We start from the raw sequence: 14,856 nt of genomic DNA, 5'->3' as shown, positions 1-14,856 counted from the left end.
CGCCAGCATCTAATCTTACTTTCCCAACACTCATTTGACCTCTCAAGGTCATGCGATGACCTAAGGTCATTTGTGGGCTATGTCGAAAATACACTTGCACAGCAGTTTTCGAGTAGATGGATTGACCGAATTCCAAATCAAAGCACATCATCAGGTATCCCATAGGCCGTAGTAACTTTCCTTAGAAACCGCTTTTCGATATGTGACCCCGTTTGAACTCGGCAGGTCAAAATGTGCAAATAAACGACACTCAATACGTCGCAGCCCGGATTCAGCCCAGATTCGGGACGCCTCCGATCAAGCTGAAACTCGCACACAATCTAGGCCATGACATGCCCAATCCACAGTCCAAGTCATTCGGTGGCACTCCCAGCCGTTTGACCTACAGAGGTCAGCAAAGGTCACGTGGCCCAAATTTGCACAGCAGATTGTGGCCCACCCAGTAGAGCTAGAGCGCTAAAAATGGCACCAATCGACTCGCCAGCATCTAATCTTACTTTCCCAACACTCATTTGACCTCTTAAAGTCATGCGATGACCTAAGGTCATTTGTGGGCTATGTCGAAAATACACTTGCACAACAGTTTTCGAGTAGATGGATTGACCAAATTCCAAATTAGACATGTATGCAGTGCCTTCCCTCTGTAACATTGTTTCTGTCTCGTCCGCAGGACTAGATATGTCCAACATTCACTGAATTCCGAATACAGAATATCGAAATGGCGCGCATGCCTATCTATGTTGGACATATCTTAATTTGCAATCAAGCATAACGTCGAAACCCGAGCCTCGAACCATGGCAACAGCCTGCCCATTCAGCGGCTGTGAATACGTCGTCGCTGCAGATACCGCACCTATCGTGGTCGTACAACTTCTTCAAATGCACCAGTCCGAGGCCCATACCCGGCCTACAGTGAGCATTACTGCCGAAAAGGTCACCAGACCGCGCGTGACAGCTGCCGGATCCAGCGAGGACTGGGAGTATTTCACCAGCCGATGGACGGAGTACAAGAAAGCCACCGGACTCACCGATACAGACTGCGTCATCCAGCTGCTTGAATGCTGCGACGAAGGCCTCCGCAGGGACCTCACCAGATTCTCGGGGGGCTCCCTCTCATCCAAGGACGAACAGACTGTCTTGGCCGCAATGCGAAGTCTCGCCGTCCGCGAGGAAAACCTCGCAGTGGCTCGCGTCCAGCTCCACAACATGACGCAGGAGCACGAAGAGCCGGTCAGGGCGTTCGCCGCTCGTCTTCGCGGGCAGGCGGCTGTCTGTAAGTTTCACGTCACCTGCGAATGCGGACGGGTCGTCAGCTACCAGGATGAAGTCACACGCGATACGCTCGCCAGGGGGCTAGCGGACAGGGATATTCAACTGGACCTCCTCGCCCAAGGCCAGACACCGATCCCCCTGGAAGAGACCATTCGTTTCGTCGAAGCAAAAGAGGCTGGTAAGCGATCCGCTCAGACGCTGGGTCAGTCTCAAGGTGTGGCCGCCGCCCGCAGCCAGTACCGGCGAGCGAAAGCGAGCATCGGCGAGCAGGAGCGGCGAGTATCAGCTGGCGATGCTGGCCGTCAACAGAGTTCAGTCGCAGGACCGGCCGACGTCTGCCAATATTGTCGTCGGACAGGTCATGGCGTAAAAGCCTCTGTCGCGGTTCGCGCTAAATCCTGTCCCGCCTACCGCAGCCAGTGCCGTCATTGCAGACGCCGGGGCCACTTCACCGAGGCCTGCCTGCAGCGACAGGCAGCCGGTATCGCGACTACACATCCGGAGGGCGATGATGACGCTCCCAGTGACGCTCTCTGTAGCCTCAGAGACTCAACGCACGACACGGTAGCTTCATGCACCGCCGCAGCCATGCGGCACCACATGTACGACGACATCACCCAGAGCTGGTGTCAGCAACCCAGCCAGCCCCAGCCGTCGATTAAACTGGACCTCTCGCTCCAACCGGCCGATTACGGCGCCCTTGGCCTGCCTCACAAATCAGAGGACTAGATATGTCCAACATAGATAGGCATGCGCGCCATTTCGATATTCTGTATTCGGAATTCAGTGAATGTTGGACATATCTAGTCCTGCGGACGAGACAGAAACAATGTTACAGAGGGAAGGCACTGCATACATGTCTATTGTTCGCGCTCCCGTGAATGCGACCCGTCGTTTGGCCTTTCGGCGTCGTTTCGTTACGGCACCCTTCAATCTATGCCAATCTATGTAAGTCTTTGTTCCCGGCCGGCAAAGACTGGGGGGAGATAGACATGTATGCAGTGCCTTCCCTCTGTAACATTGTTTCTGTCTCGTCCGCAGGACTAGATATGTCCAACATTCACTGAATTCCGAATACAGAATATCGAAATGGCGCGCATGCCTATCTACAAATCAAAGCACATCATCGGGTAGCCCATAGGCCGTAGTAACTTTCCTTAGAAACCGCTTTTCGATGTGTGACCCTGTTTGACCTCGGCAGGTCAAAGTGTGCAAATAAACGACACTCAATACGTCGCAGCCCGGATTCAGCCCAGATTCGGGACACCTCCGATCAAGCTGAATCTCGCACACAATGTAGGCCATGACATGCCCAATCCACAGTCCAAGTCATTCGGTGGCACTCCCAGCCGTTTGACCTACAGAGGTCAGCAAAGGTCACGTGGCCCAAATTTGCACAGCAGATTGTGGCCCACCCAGTAGAGCTAGAGCGCTAAAAATGGCACCAATCGACTCGCCAGCATCTAATCTTACTTTCCCAGCACTCATTTGACCTCTCAAGGTCATGCGATGACCTAAGGTCATTTGTGGGCTATGTCGAAAATACACTTGCACAGCAGTTTTCGAGTAGATGGATTGACCGAATTCCAAATCAAAGCACATCATCGGGTAGCCCATAAGCCGTAGTAACTTTTCTTAGAAACCGCTTTTCGATATGTGACCCCGTTTGACCTCGGCAGGTCAAAATGTGCAAATAAACGACACTCAATACGTCGCAGCCCGGATTCAGCCCAGATTCGGGACGCCTCCGATCAAGCTGAAACTCGCACACAATCTAGGCCATGACATGCCCAATCCACAGTCCAAGTCATTCGGCGGCACTCCCAGCCGTTTGACCTACAGAGGTCAGCAAAGGTCACGTGGCCCAAATTTGCACAGCAGATTGTGGCCCACCCAGTAGAGCTAGAGCGCTAAAAATGGCACCAATCGACTCGCCAGCATCTAATCTTACTTTCTCAACACTCATTTGACCTCTCAAAGTCATGCGATGACCTAAGGTCATTTGTGGGCTATGTCGAAAATACACTTGCACAGCAGTTTTCGAGTAGATGGATTGAGCAAATTCCAAACCAAAGCACATCATCGGGTAGCCCATAGGCCGTAGTAACTTTCCTCAGAAACCGCTTTTCAATATGTGACCCCGTTTGACCTCGGCAGGTCAAAATGTGCAAATAAACGACACGTCGCAATACGTCGCAGCCCGGATTCAGCCGAGATTCGGGACACCTCCGATCAAGCTAAAACTCGCACACAATGTAGGCCATGACATGCCCAATCCACAGTCCAAGTCATTCGGTGGCACTCCCAGCCGTTTGACCTACAGAGGTCAGCAAAGGTCACGTGGCCCAAATTTGCACAGCAGATTGTGGCCCACCCAGTAGAGCTAGAGCGCTTAAAATGGCACCAATCAACTCGCCAGCATCTAATCTTACTTTCCCAACACTCATTTGACCTCTCAAGGTCATGCGATGACCTAAGGTCATTTGTGGGCTATGTCGAAAATACACTTGCACAGCAGTTTTCGAGTAGATAAATTGACCGAATTCCAAATCAAAGCACATCATCGGGTAGCCCATAGGCCGTAGTAACTTTCCTTAGAAACCACTTTTCGATATGTGACCCCGTTTGACCTCGGCAGGTCAAAATGTGCAAATAAACGACACTCCATACGTCGCAGCCCGGATTCAGCCCAGATTCGGGACACCTCCGATCAAGCTGAATGTGCCACCGAATGACTTGGACTGTGGATTGGGCATGTCAGGGCCTAGATTGTGTGCGAGTTTCAGCTTGATCGGAGGTGTCCCGAATCTGGGCTGAATCCGGGCTGCGACGTATTGAGTGTCGTTTATTTGCACATTTTGACCTGCCGAGGTCAAACGGAGTCACATATCGAAAAGCGGTTTCTAAGGAAAGTTACTACGGCCTATGGGCTATGGGATGATGTGCTTTGATTTGGAATTCGGTCAATGGATTCCTGTCATGGATACTCAAAATTCGGTCAATCCATCTACTCGAAAACTGCTGTGCAAGTGTATTTTCGACATAGCCCACAAATGACCTTAGGTCATCGCATGACTTTGAGAGGTCAAATGAGTGTTGGGAAAGTAAGATTAGATGCTGGCGAGTCGATTGGTGCCATTTTTAGCGCTCTAGCTCTACTGGGTGGGCCACAATCTGCTGTGCAAATTTGGGCCACGTGACCTTTGCTGACCTCTGTAGGTCAAACGGCTGGGAGTGCCACCGAATGACTTGGACTGTGGATTGGGCATGTCATGGCCTAGATTGTGTGCGAGTTTCAGTTTGATCGGAGGTGTCCCGAATCTGGGCTGAATCCGGGCTGCGACGTATGGAGTGTCGTTTATTTGCACATTTTGACCTGCCGAGGTCAAACGGGGTCACATATCGAAAAGCGGTTTCTAAGGAAAGTTACTACGGCCTATGGGCTACCCGATGACGTGCTTTGATTTGGAATTCGGTCAATCCATCTACTCGAAAACTGCTGTGCAAGTGTATTTTCGACATAGCCCACAAATGACCTTAGGTCATCGCATGACCTTGAGAGGTCAAATGAGTGTTGGGAAAGTAAGAATAGATGCTGGCGAGTCGATTGGTGCCATTTTTAGCGCTCTAGCTCTACTGGGTGGGCCACAATCTGCTGTGCCAATTTGGGCCACGTGACCTTTGCTGACCTCTGTAGGTCAAACGGCTGGGAGTGCCACCGAATGACTTGGACTGTGGATTGGGCATGTCATGGCCTACATTGTGTGCGAGTTTTAGCTTGATCGGAGGTGTCCCGAATCTCGGCAGAATCCGGGCTGGGACGTATTGAGTGTCGTTTATTTGCACATTTTGACCTGCCGAGGTCAAACGGGGTCACATATTGAAAAGCGGTTCCTAAGGAAAGTTACTACGGCCTATGGGCTACCCGATGATGTGCTTTGATTTGGAATTTGCTCAATCCATCTACTCGAAAACTGCTGTGCAAGTGTATTTTCGACATAGCCCACAAATGACCTTAGGTCATCGCATGACCTTGAGAGGTCAAATGAGTGTTGGGAAAGTAAGAATAGATGCTGGCGAGTCGATTGGTGCCATTTTTAGCGCTCTAGCTCTACTGGGTGGGCCACAATCTGCTGTGCAAATTTGGGCCACGTGACCTTTGCTGACCTCTGTAGGTCAAACGGCTGGGAGTGCCACCGAATGACTTGGACTGTGGATTGGGCATGTCATGGCCTAGATTGTGTGCGAGTTTCAGCTTGATCGGAGGTGTCCCGAATCTGGGCTGAATCCGGGCTGCGACGTATTGAGTGTCGTTTATTTGCACATTTTGACCTGCCGAGGTCAAACGGGGTCACATATCGAAAAGCGGTTTCTAAGGAAAGTTACTACGGCCTATGGGATACCCGATGATGTGCTTTGATTTGGAATTCGGTCAATCCATCTACTCGAAAACTGCTGTGCAAGTGTATTTTCGACATAGCCCACAAATGACCATAGGTCATCGAATGACCTTGAGAGGTCAAATGAGTGTTGAGAAAGTAAGATTAGATGCTGGCGAGTCGATTGGTGCCATTTTTAGCGCTCTAGCTCTACTGGGTGGGCCACAATCTGCTGTGCAAATTTGGGCCACGTGACCTTTGCTGACCTCTGTAGGTCAAACGGCTGGGAGTGCCACCGAATGACTTGGACTGTGGATTGGGCATGTCATGGCCTACATTGTGTGCGAGTTTCAGCTTGATCAGAGGTGTCCCGAATCTGGGCTGAATCCGGGCTGCGACGTATTGAGTGTCGTTTATTTGCACATTTTGACCTGCCGAGGTCAAACGGGGTCACATATCGAAAAGCGGTTTCTAAGGAAAGTTACTACGGCCTATGGGCTACCCGATGACGTGCTTTGATTTGGAATTCGGTCAATCCATCTACTCGAAAACTGCTGTGCAAGTGTATTTTCGACATAGCCCACAAATGACCTTAGGTCATCGCATGACCTTGAGAGGTCAAATGAGTGTTGGAAAAGTAAGAATAGATGCTGGCGAGTCGATTGGTGCCATTTTTAGCGCTCTAGCTCTACTGGGTGGGCCACAATCTGCTGTGCAAATTTGGGCCACGTGACCTTTGCTGACCTCTGTAGGTCAAACGGCTGGGAGTGCCACCGAATGACTTGGACTGTGGATTGGGCATGTCATGGCCTAGATTGTGTGCGAGTTTTAGCTTGATCGGAGGTGTCCCGAATCTCGGCTGAATCCGGGCTGCGACGTATTGAGTGTCGTTTATTTGCACATTTTGACCTGCCGCCGAGGTCAAACGGGGTCACATATTGAAAAGCGGTTTCTAAGGAAAGTTACTACGGCCTATGGGCTACCCGATGATGTGCTTTGGTTTGGAATTTGGTCAATCCATCTACTCGAAAACTGCTGTGCAAGTGTATTTTCGACATAGCCCACAAATGACCTTAGGTCATCGCATGACTTTGAGAGGTCAAATGAGTGTTGAGAAAGTAAGATTAGATGCTGGCGAGTCGATTGGGGCCATTTTTAGCGCTCTAGCTCTACTGGGTGGGCCACAATCTGCTGTGCAAATTTGGGCCACGTGACCTTTGCTGACCTCTGTAGGTCAAACGGCTGGGAGTGCCACCGAATGACTTGGACTGTGGATTGGGCATGTCATGGCCTAGATTGTGTGCGAGTTTCAGCTTGATCGGAGGTGTCCCGAATCTGGGCTGAATCCGGGCTGCGACGTATTGAGTGTCGTTTATTTGCACATTTTGACCTGCCGAGGTCAAACGGGGTCACATATCGAAAAGCGGTTTCTAAGAAAAGTTACTACGGCCTATGGGATACCTGATGATGTGCTTTGATTTGGAATTCGGTCAATCCATCTACTCGAAAACTGCTGTGCAAGTGTATTTTCGGCATAGCCCACAAATGACCTTAGGTCATCACATGACCTTGAGAGGTCAAATGAGTGTTGGTAAAGTAAGATTAGATGCTGGCGAGTCGATTGGTGCCATTTTTAGCGCTCTAGCTCTACTGGGTGGGCCACAATCTGCTGTGCAAATTTGGGCCACGTGACCTTTGCTGACGTCTGTAGGTCAAACAGCTGGGAGTGCCACCGAATGACTTGGAATGTGGATTGGGCATGTCATGGCCTAGATTGTGTGCGAGTTTCAGCTTGATCGGAGGTGTCCTGAATCTGGGCTGAATCCGGGCTGCGAGGTATTGAGTGTCGTTTATTTGCACATTTTGACCTGCCGAGGTCAAATGGGGTCACATATCGAAAAGCGGTTTCTAAGGAAAGTTACTACGGCTTATGGGCTACCCGATGATGTGCTTTGATTTGGAATTCGGTCAATCCATCTACTCGAATACTTCTGTGCAAGTGTATTTTCGACATAGCCCACAAATGACCTTAGGTCATCGCATGACCTTGAGAGGTCAAATGAGTGTTGGGAAAGTAAGATTAGATGCTGGCGAGTCGATTGGTGCCATTTTTAGCGCTCTAGCTCTACTGGGTGGGCCACAATCTGCTGTGCAAATTTGGGCCACGTGACCTTTGCTGACCTCTGTAGGTCAAACGGCTGGGAGTGCCACCGAATGACTTGGACTGTGGATTGGGCATGTCATGGCCTACATTGTGTGCGAGTTTTAGCTTGATCGGAGGTGTCCCGAATCTCGGCTGAATCCGGGCTGGTTCGTATTGAGTGTCGTTTATTTGCACATTTTGACCTGCCGAGGTCAAACGGGGTCACATATTGAAAAGCGGTTTCTGGGGAAAGTTACTACGGCCTATGGGCTACCCGATGATGTGCTTTGATTTGGAATTTGCTCAATCCATCTACTCGAAAACTGCTGTGCAAGTGTATTTTCGACATAGCCCACAAATGACCTTAGGTCATCGCATGACTTTAAGAGGTCAAATGAGTGTTGGGAAAGTAAGATTAGATGCTGGCGAGTCGATTGGTGCCATTTTTAGCGCTCTAGCTCTACTGGGTGGGCCACAATCTGCTGTGCAAATTTGGGCCACGTGACCTTTGCTGACCTCTGTAGGTCAAACGGCTGGGAGTGCCACCGAATGACTTGGACTGTGGATTGGGCATGTCATGGCCTAGATTGTGTGCGAGTTTCAGCTTGATCGGAGGTGTCCCGAATCTGGGCTGAATCCGGGCTGCGACGTATTGAGTGTCGTTTATTTGCACATTTTGACCTGCCGAGGTCAAACGGGGTCACATATCGAAAAGCGGTTTCTAAGGAAAGTTACTACGGCCTATGGGATACCCGATGATGTGCTTTGATTTGGAATTCGGTCAATCCATCTACTCGAAAACTGCTGTGCAAGTGTATTTTCGACATAGCCCACAAATGACCTTAGGTCATCGCATGACTTTGAGAGGTCAAATGAGTGTTGGGAAAGTAAGATTAGATGCTGGCGAGTCGATTGGTGCCATTTTTAGCGCTCTAGCTCTACTGGGTGGGCCACAATCTGCTGTGCAAATTTGGGCCACGTGACCTTTGCTGACCTCTGTAGGTCAAACGGCTGGGAGTGCCACCAAATGACTTGGACTGTGGATTGGGCATGTCATGGCCTACATTGTGTGCGAGTTTCAGCTTGATCGGAGGTGTCCCGAATCTGGGCTGAATCCGGGCTGAATCTGGGCTGAATATGGGCTGTCTTGACGGACATATTGAAAGCCTGTGATGCGCTGTGATGCTGCGCCGTAAATCAAGCCGTAAATAAACAGTTTAGGAATTTGTGAGTTTGTGGTGTGTGGATGGGATTTCTTGCTTTGAAATGTAGACATTAGATAGTAATGTGGTTTATGAAAATGCTTGCATTAGCACATATGAGAAAATCAAGAGAAAGCAACGCGCACTCCCTTCCATTTGGTCACTAGAGCATTTCTTTGTTTGTGATGTGATTGCGGTTTCATCTTTGACTCTCAGTCTTCATCTTTTGGGGTCTTGGAAGTTATAAACTTCTCATTATTGATATGGGCACAGATAACAGTAGTACTGGATTGGAAACAGGATTCTGGTGGCTGCAGTAAGAGGCCGAAAACAGAACCGAATATTTCGTGCCCAGACTTTGATATCTCCTCACAGGCAACAAAAAATATTGGTTTATGTGATTGTGAATGAAACTTATAAAGAAGCAATCTAGCCGTGCTCGTGTTTATTGTTGCGTTTTTGCATAATGGCAACTTATTTTACTAAACGTTGCTGGTTAAACTTTCCTCACCGTGGTGAGAGAACGTCGTATGCCACTGATTTGATTATAATGATTTTTCACTACTGTTATCTACTGTTACTATGATATGGGCTTACTGTTAGTACTACTGTTATCTGTGATATGGGCTTTGACTATGAGAAGAATGAGATGAACGTATTTGCAATTTCCACACGAAATGTTCCAGAGCTCTTCATGCACATTATTGGAAAGTTCAAACGTGTTGCGTTGTGTGTGTGTGTATCTGATTACGCCTTTCAAAAATGTGTCTGGGGTTATGCAAAAGGCCGAAACATATCAAAATACATTATCCAACCCTTTCAGTTTTCTTATCTCATGAATACCTCTTATGATTAAAAATACTGGCACATAAACTAAAATGTCTTATTTTAAGTTTGTTAGGTAGGCTTAGAAAATCTTGTTGAAATAGGCATGTACTTAATTCAAAGTTTAAGATAATTGTAGCCAGCAGGGTTCATTTCAATTTCATTTAACTTCACAGTATTTCATCACAACAATGATGCTTTCCCTGTGTGATCAAGTATGATTGTATTTTTGCTTCTTTTCACAGTATATTTTATGTTTAAAGTGTTTAACTGTTTAAATTGCATGAACATCAGCTCAATTCAGCTGCCCATAGGTACATTGTTGATGATGTTGGTTCTACTTTGTTCCAGGACCCAGAGCTGCTTAATGCTATCTGAATGTCAGTTTATGCTTCAAATTGCAAGACCACTGCACTTGGACCAGATGAGAGGCATAGAATGGAGAAGGAAATCAAGAAGTTAAAGGTAGGTACCTACTAGTCAACAATGCTGGAATCAGAGTATATAGGTAGTTAGTAGGTAGATACTAGAGATAGCATTTGAATGAATTGAAATTGCTAAGAACTTAAACAATGTTTGTGATGTTGTTTCATTGATAAAGTTTGCATTTTACAATGTTTCCTTATTATTTATATGATGTGTTGAGTTGAAATGAAGCACAATCCTGATTATCATGTATAGTCACCTTCATGGGTATTTATTATGTAATTCAGGGCATTTGGGAATTTGTATGGGATGTGACCCTGCTGATGACATGATGTGCCGCTTTTCCTCAGGAGATGCTCTCCATTCATTTGGATTTAATCCAGCATCAGGCTGACCAAGCTGCCACTAGGGAAACTCAGTTCAAGGCGCTTCGACGAGAGAATGAACTGGTGAGTGAGTGCCAACTTCATTGTAGGCATCTTATTGTAGGTGTGAGGGATGCTTACCAGACTTCCCTCTAAATTTTAGTAAATAATGCTTTGTGACTGCCCGGAGCAGTGTTGTCTGTGGAGGCTTTGATACTGTTTTGATTGCCATGAGTGTCTGACTGGCTCTGTCTGTTCTGGTCGTGCAGTTGCTGCAGAAGATGGAGCGGATGGAGCGGCGGCTGTCTGTGCCCGCCCGCTCTCCGGGCGCCGTGCCGCCGCCGCCGCCGCCGCCGGCTCCGGCTCCGCCGGCCCCCGCGCCCGCGCCCGTCACCCGTGTCGACTCGGCCACCTCTCCCCGCTCTCCGGTGGCACGCACCAGCCAGCAGACGCAGACCAGCGGCGACGAGCGGGCGCCCACACCGCCGGTGCCGGCGCCGCGCCGACCCATGCGCAGCCGCGCGCGGCGCTCCTCGGCGGCCACCGAGCCGGAGCCGAGTCCGGCGGAGCGGCACCCGGCTCCGGCTCCGGCGCAGGCTCCGGCTCCAGCTGACCGGCCCGCCGAAATCTCCACTTCGACCGAGAGCCGCCGGCTGCAGCGCAAACTCTACCGCAAAGGTGCCGCTGCAGAACGTGCAGAGCGCTCACTTCAGAATTTTTTCCACCCGGACAATATAGCACGATCTTGGCATTCATATTCAATCAATCTCTTAGCTTATCGCAATCACTATCAATGGCCACAGTTATGAGCGTGGTTCAACTCACATATCTGAACTATTGTGCCAAATGCAGCGTACTTAGTCATCTCCGTACCGTAATTCATGCCATCGGCCCTTTGCTCGTAAATCGAACCGTATGTCCCGTTCATTCAGTGACCGTACCGTTGGACGTCCCCTCCTGTCCCGTACCATCCGTGACGGTCTCTGTATCCTGCAGGAGACGAGCCGGCCCGCCACAGGAAGTGTATGTTGACAGACGCCGAGTACTATCAGTACATACCAGCCGAGGTGGAAGAATCGGACACGGAAGAGGGAGCCGGACGACAAACGTACATTGAGGTCAGTCAGACCACTGGCACTGAGGAAAGTCCGACGATGGTGGTACAGTTCCGTCAGACCGGTGCTGACTGCTGATCTGTTGCGCCGGCCGTGGTCTCGTTTTACGATTGTCCTTGTCCGCCTCGCGTTTGGATCTAGCTCTGGCCCTGCTCCATCTTTTTACGTTCGTGGTTCGCACTTCGCCTTAAACTGATTCATCGCGACCCTGCCTGATGCTGGTTTTCACTGGTCCTCGGGTCTGCCTGACACAGCAGCTGACGCCGATTTCGATTTAGTTTTACTGTAACCGGTTTCCCTGATTCCTTATGCCTAAGTGTCCCGCGCTAGTCTGAGTGAACCTCGCATCGGCCAGCTTGAAAGTTTTCACGACAGTAATGGCTGTTGCTCGGTGCTCGGAGTAAATATGCCTTCCTTGCCTGCGACGTCATATAACCGCCAAACGTTCGATGTGGTCAGATTCCGCGCTGGACCCTGAACCCGCTGACGCCGCTGCCGAACGCCGAGCCGGCGGAAAGCACAGACGACGCCGTCTTCGCCAAGCGGCACCTCAAGCTGGAGGTCGACGAAAAGCGCCGCAAACGGTGGGTGGATCGTGTCGCAGCACGATGGATGGAGAGATGCACATTGCACATTGCACAATGCATGGTTCTGTTGTTTGTGTTATATGTAATGTTTGTTTGGAACAACGCTCAGTGCTGAAAGTGTGTAACTGTCTGCTATCGACATAAGGGGGAGCCTGCGGAGATCAAAGCTGATGATGGCTAAGTTTTTCGGTTTAAGCTATCTTCCTTCTGGCCTTACGCTAGTGGCCCACGTGCATATGCGTAGGAACCTGACGGTCTCTAACCCGAGCCCCGGCCCACAGGTGGGACCTGCAGCGGCTCCGCGAACAGCGCGCCTACGAGAAGCTGAAGCAGTCGTACTCGCGGGGCCGCGGCGGTCGCTCCGCCAGCAGCGGCGGCGGCTCGGCGGACCCAGCCGAGTCGGAGCGGTCGCTGACGCTGCGCCCGCCGGCCAGCGGCGCGCTGTACCTGCAGGTGGCGCCTCAGCTGCCCGTCTGCGCGTTCGGCTCCAACCTGCCCGTGCTGGCGCATAGGTGAGAGGCAGGGCAGAGGAGCGAGGGCGGTGGAGGTTACCAGGCACTGCTGCTGCCGATGGGGGAATAACGAGATGGTAGCAGATGTAATGCCATCTTACATGGAGGCGGTTAGAGAGGCTTCTGGTCCTCAGTTCTCTTAGTTTTAGTTGTTTGCTTTTATGCATCGAACTTTCAAGAGAGCTGACCTTGACGCCTGAATAAGTGAACTTGTTCTTTTTACAGTTTTCTAATTGAACGACTTTCTTAACGAGTCACTCTTTCTCGCTAGCTAGTGTGATCTCGACATATTAAGTGTGATAGCTCTAGTGTGTTTATTGTAACATTCTAATTTCACTTATGTTGCTGAACTTGTTTCTCTGATGGTGAAAGGAACAGAGTGTTTGCTTGATGCGGTCTCCGTATGAATCAGTGTGCCACAGCCTCGCTGTGATCAATGTCCCAGTCTGACCGCTCTCCGTGTGTCCCCGTTCCAGAGAGTTCCAGCTGCCGTGGGCTCCGGGGAAGGCCCCGCCTCTGCCCGGCGCCCGCGGGGAGACGCGCAGCCGCCGCTAGGGGCGCCGCCGCCGCCGCTGTCTCCGATTTACCCTGTGATCTATAGCTGTGTGGGAACGGGGTCCATTCATTCAGTGTCCGGGAGGGAGGGGTAGGTGTCCCCTTTTCGGAGAAGGGCTCTCTGCTTCTCCTGCGGAACTCTCGACTGTCTGGGGAGGGAGGGGGTAGTAGAGTGATGAATAGAGAGCGGGTTTTCCCGGGCGGCGGGGTGATAGGCGAGCAGTCAGTTGTTACGACAGTAGTCAACCAGTGTTTTGTTGTGACAAATGTTTGTTCTTTGGCAATGCTATAAACCAGATCTGCTTGTTCTCGATGTTGGCGGGAAGACGTCTCTGCGTGGCCCACTTGTGCAGTTTGCTGTGTGGAGTTGTGTGCGCGGATCGGCGTGCTGGTGTGTGTATTTTCGGACGGCGGCGCCATATTGGAAGTGTCCCAACAGCGCCATGTTGGATGTCCCCGGCCGACTCGGGACTGTCGGTATGTGTGTGTCTGTGTGCGACTGTATGTTCAAAGGGTGACCGGCCGGGCCGGACCGCATCCCACGTGCCCTCTCCGCCTGCTCTGCTGCTCTACATTTTCCCAGGCAGCAGTGGTGGACGTAGCAGCCACGACGCTGTTTTCCCAATCGAGTGTAGCACTTTGCGTAGAAGCACGGTGTTAGCCATTAGTCCGGCCTGTGTTACGTGTTGTTGATCGCGCCGCGCGCGGTTTCTGAGGGCGGCACAGCGCGCGTCGGTAGTGAACCCCGTGTTAGCTCATGTCATCGGCCGCTATTGCTCCACTGAACTCATTCGTTGTGTCCGCGTGGCGCCGTCGGCCGGTCGCAGTGCTGTCCGTTTGCCGGCGGCGGCTGAACGTTGTTGCGAATGCGATATCCCAGACCTGACGGTCCCGTATCCGGTCCCTGTAGGATCCGTTGTGGATCCGGGCGCGGAGCGGTGGATCCGGTGTGGATACGCAGCGCGGCGGTCTTCGCTGCGGATGACCGCCTCTTTATTCCGTTACGAAATACAGCCTGTTGACCGCGAGGCGCGTCTGTGCACGTCGGAGGACTGGGCGGCAGCTGAATGGGAGATGGCGCACTGACGCTCGGAATGAAGGGTAGCTACATTTGGCGATGGGAAGCGTATTTTATGTTGGCCAGGAGTTTAGGGCTGATAGAAGCTGAACTGACACTTGCATGCGATGATTCCCCGTGGTCAAATGTATTCAGTCGTTCGTGGATTATTCATGGTTTTGATACGTAAGAAATATTTCATTGGCTCTTTTCCCGACTGATCAGCTTTTGTGATTATTTCACTGGAACTTATTCGTGAGCGAACCCATACCAAGGTGTTAGGCCGCATTGGCTGAGTGAGTTGGTGGGAGTTAGCTAGGATAGTTCATAACAAGATGCCTATAAGAGACCTATCACACGTTCCTACTTCATTAGTCGGATCGCTGGTTAGGTCATGAGAAGTCATAGTCCCGTGGGC

General features: G+C 50.7%; 1 protein-coding gene across 4 annotated transcripts; it reads left to right on the top strand.

Moving 5' to 3' along the window:
• Positions 1-8,856: 8,856 nt before the first annotated feature.
• On the top strand, positions 8,857-14,409 carry LOC122381741 (male-specific lethal 1-like 1). 4 transcript variants are annotated; one of them, XM_043366292.1, is made up of 8 exons: positions 8,857-8,998; positions 10,173-10,286; positions 10,598-10,696; positions 10,882-11,290; positions 11,609-11,730; positions 12,187-12,311; positions 12,596-12,826; positions 13,303-14,409. In XM_043366292.1, the coding sequence occupies exons 2-8, from the start codon at positions 10,200-10,202 to the stop codon at positions 13,379-13,381; spliced, it is 1,152 nt and encodes a 383-aa protein (XP_043222227.1). In that variant the 5' UTR covers positions 8,857-8,998; positions 10,173-10,199; the 3' UTR covers positions 13,382-14,409. The 4 variants fall into 4 exon arrangements, with proteins under 4 accessions (XP_043222227.1, XP_043222226.1, XP_043222228.1 ...); XM_043366291.1 differs by having other exon boundaries at positions 8,934-9,021; XM_043366293.1 differs by lacking the exon at positions 8,857-8,998 and adding an exon at positions 9,005-9,032.
• Positions 14,410-14,856: the final 447 nt, after the last annotated feature.

Source organism: Amphibalanus amphitrite, unplaced genomic scaffold (genome assembly GCF_019059575.1).
Source record: "Amphibalanus amphitrite isolate SeventyFive unplaced genomic scaffold, NRLGWU_Aamphi_draft 000126F_arrow, whole genome shotgun sequence".
NCBI classification, from domain to species: Eukaryota; Metazoa; Arthropoda; class Thecostraca; order Balanomorpha; family Balanidae; genus Amphibalanus; species Amphibalanus amphitrite.
This window is presented reverse-complemented; position numbering and strand designations above follow the sequence as displayed.

Bases quoted from the DNA above. Each gene is read 5' to 3' on its own strand.
- LOC122381741 (XM_043366292.1), top strand. From the start codon at position 10,200: ATGTCAGTTTATGCTTCAAATTGCAAGACCACTGCACTTGGACCAGAT. The intron at 10,287-10,597 runs GTAGGTACCTAC...GCTTTTCCTCAG, and splicing joins AGGAAATCAAGAAGTTAAAG to GAGATGCTCTCCATTCATTT. The intron at 11,291-11,608 runs GTGCCGCTGCAG...TGTATCCTGCAG, and splicing joins GCGCAAACTCTACCGCAAAG to GAGACGAGCCGGCCCGCCAC.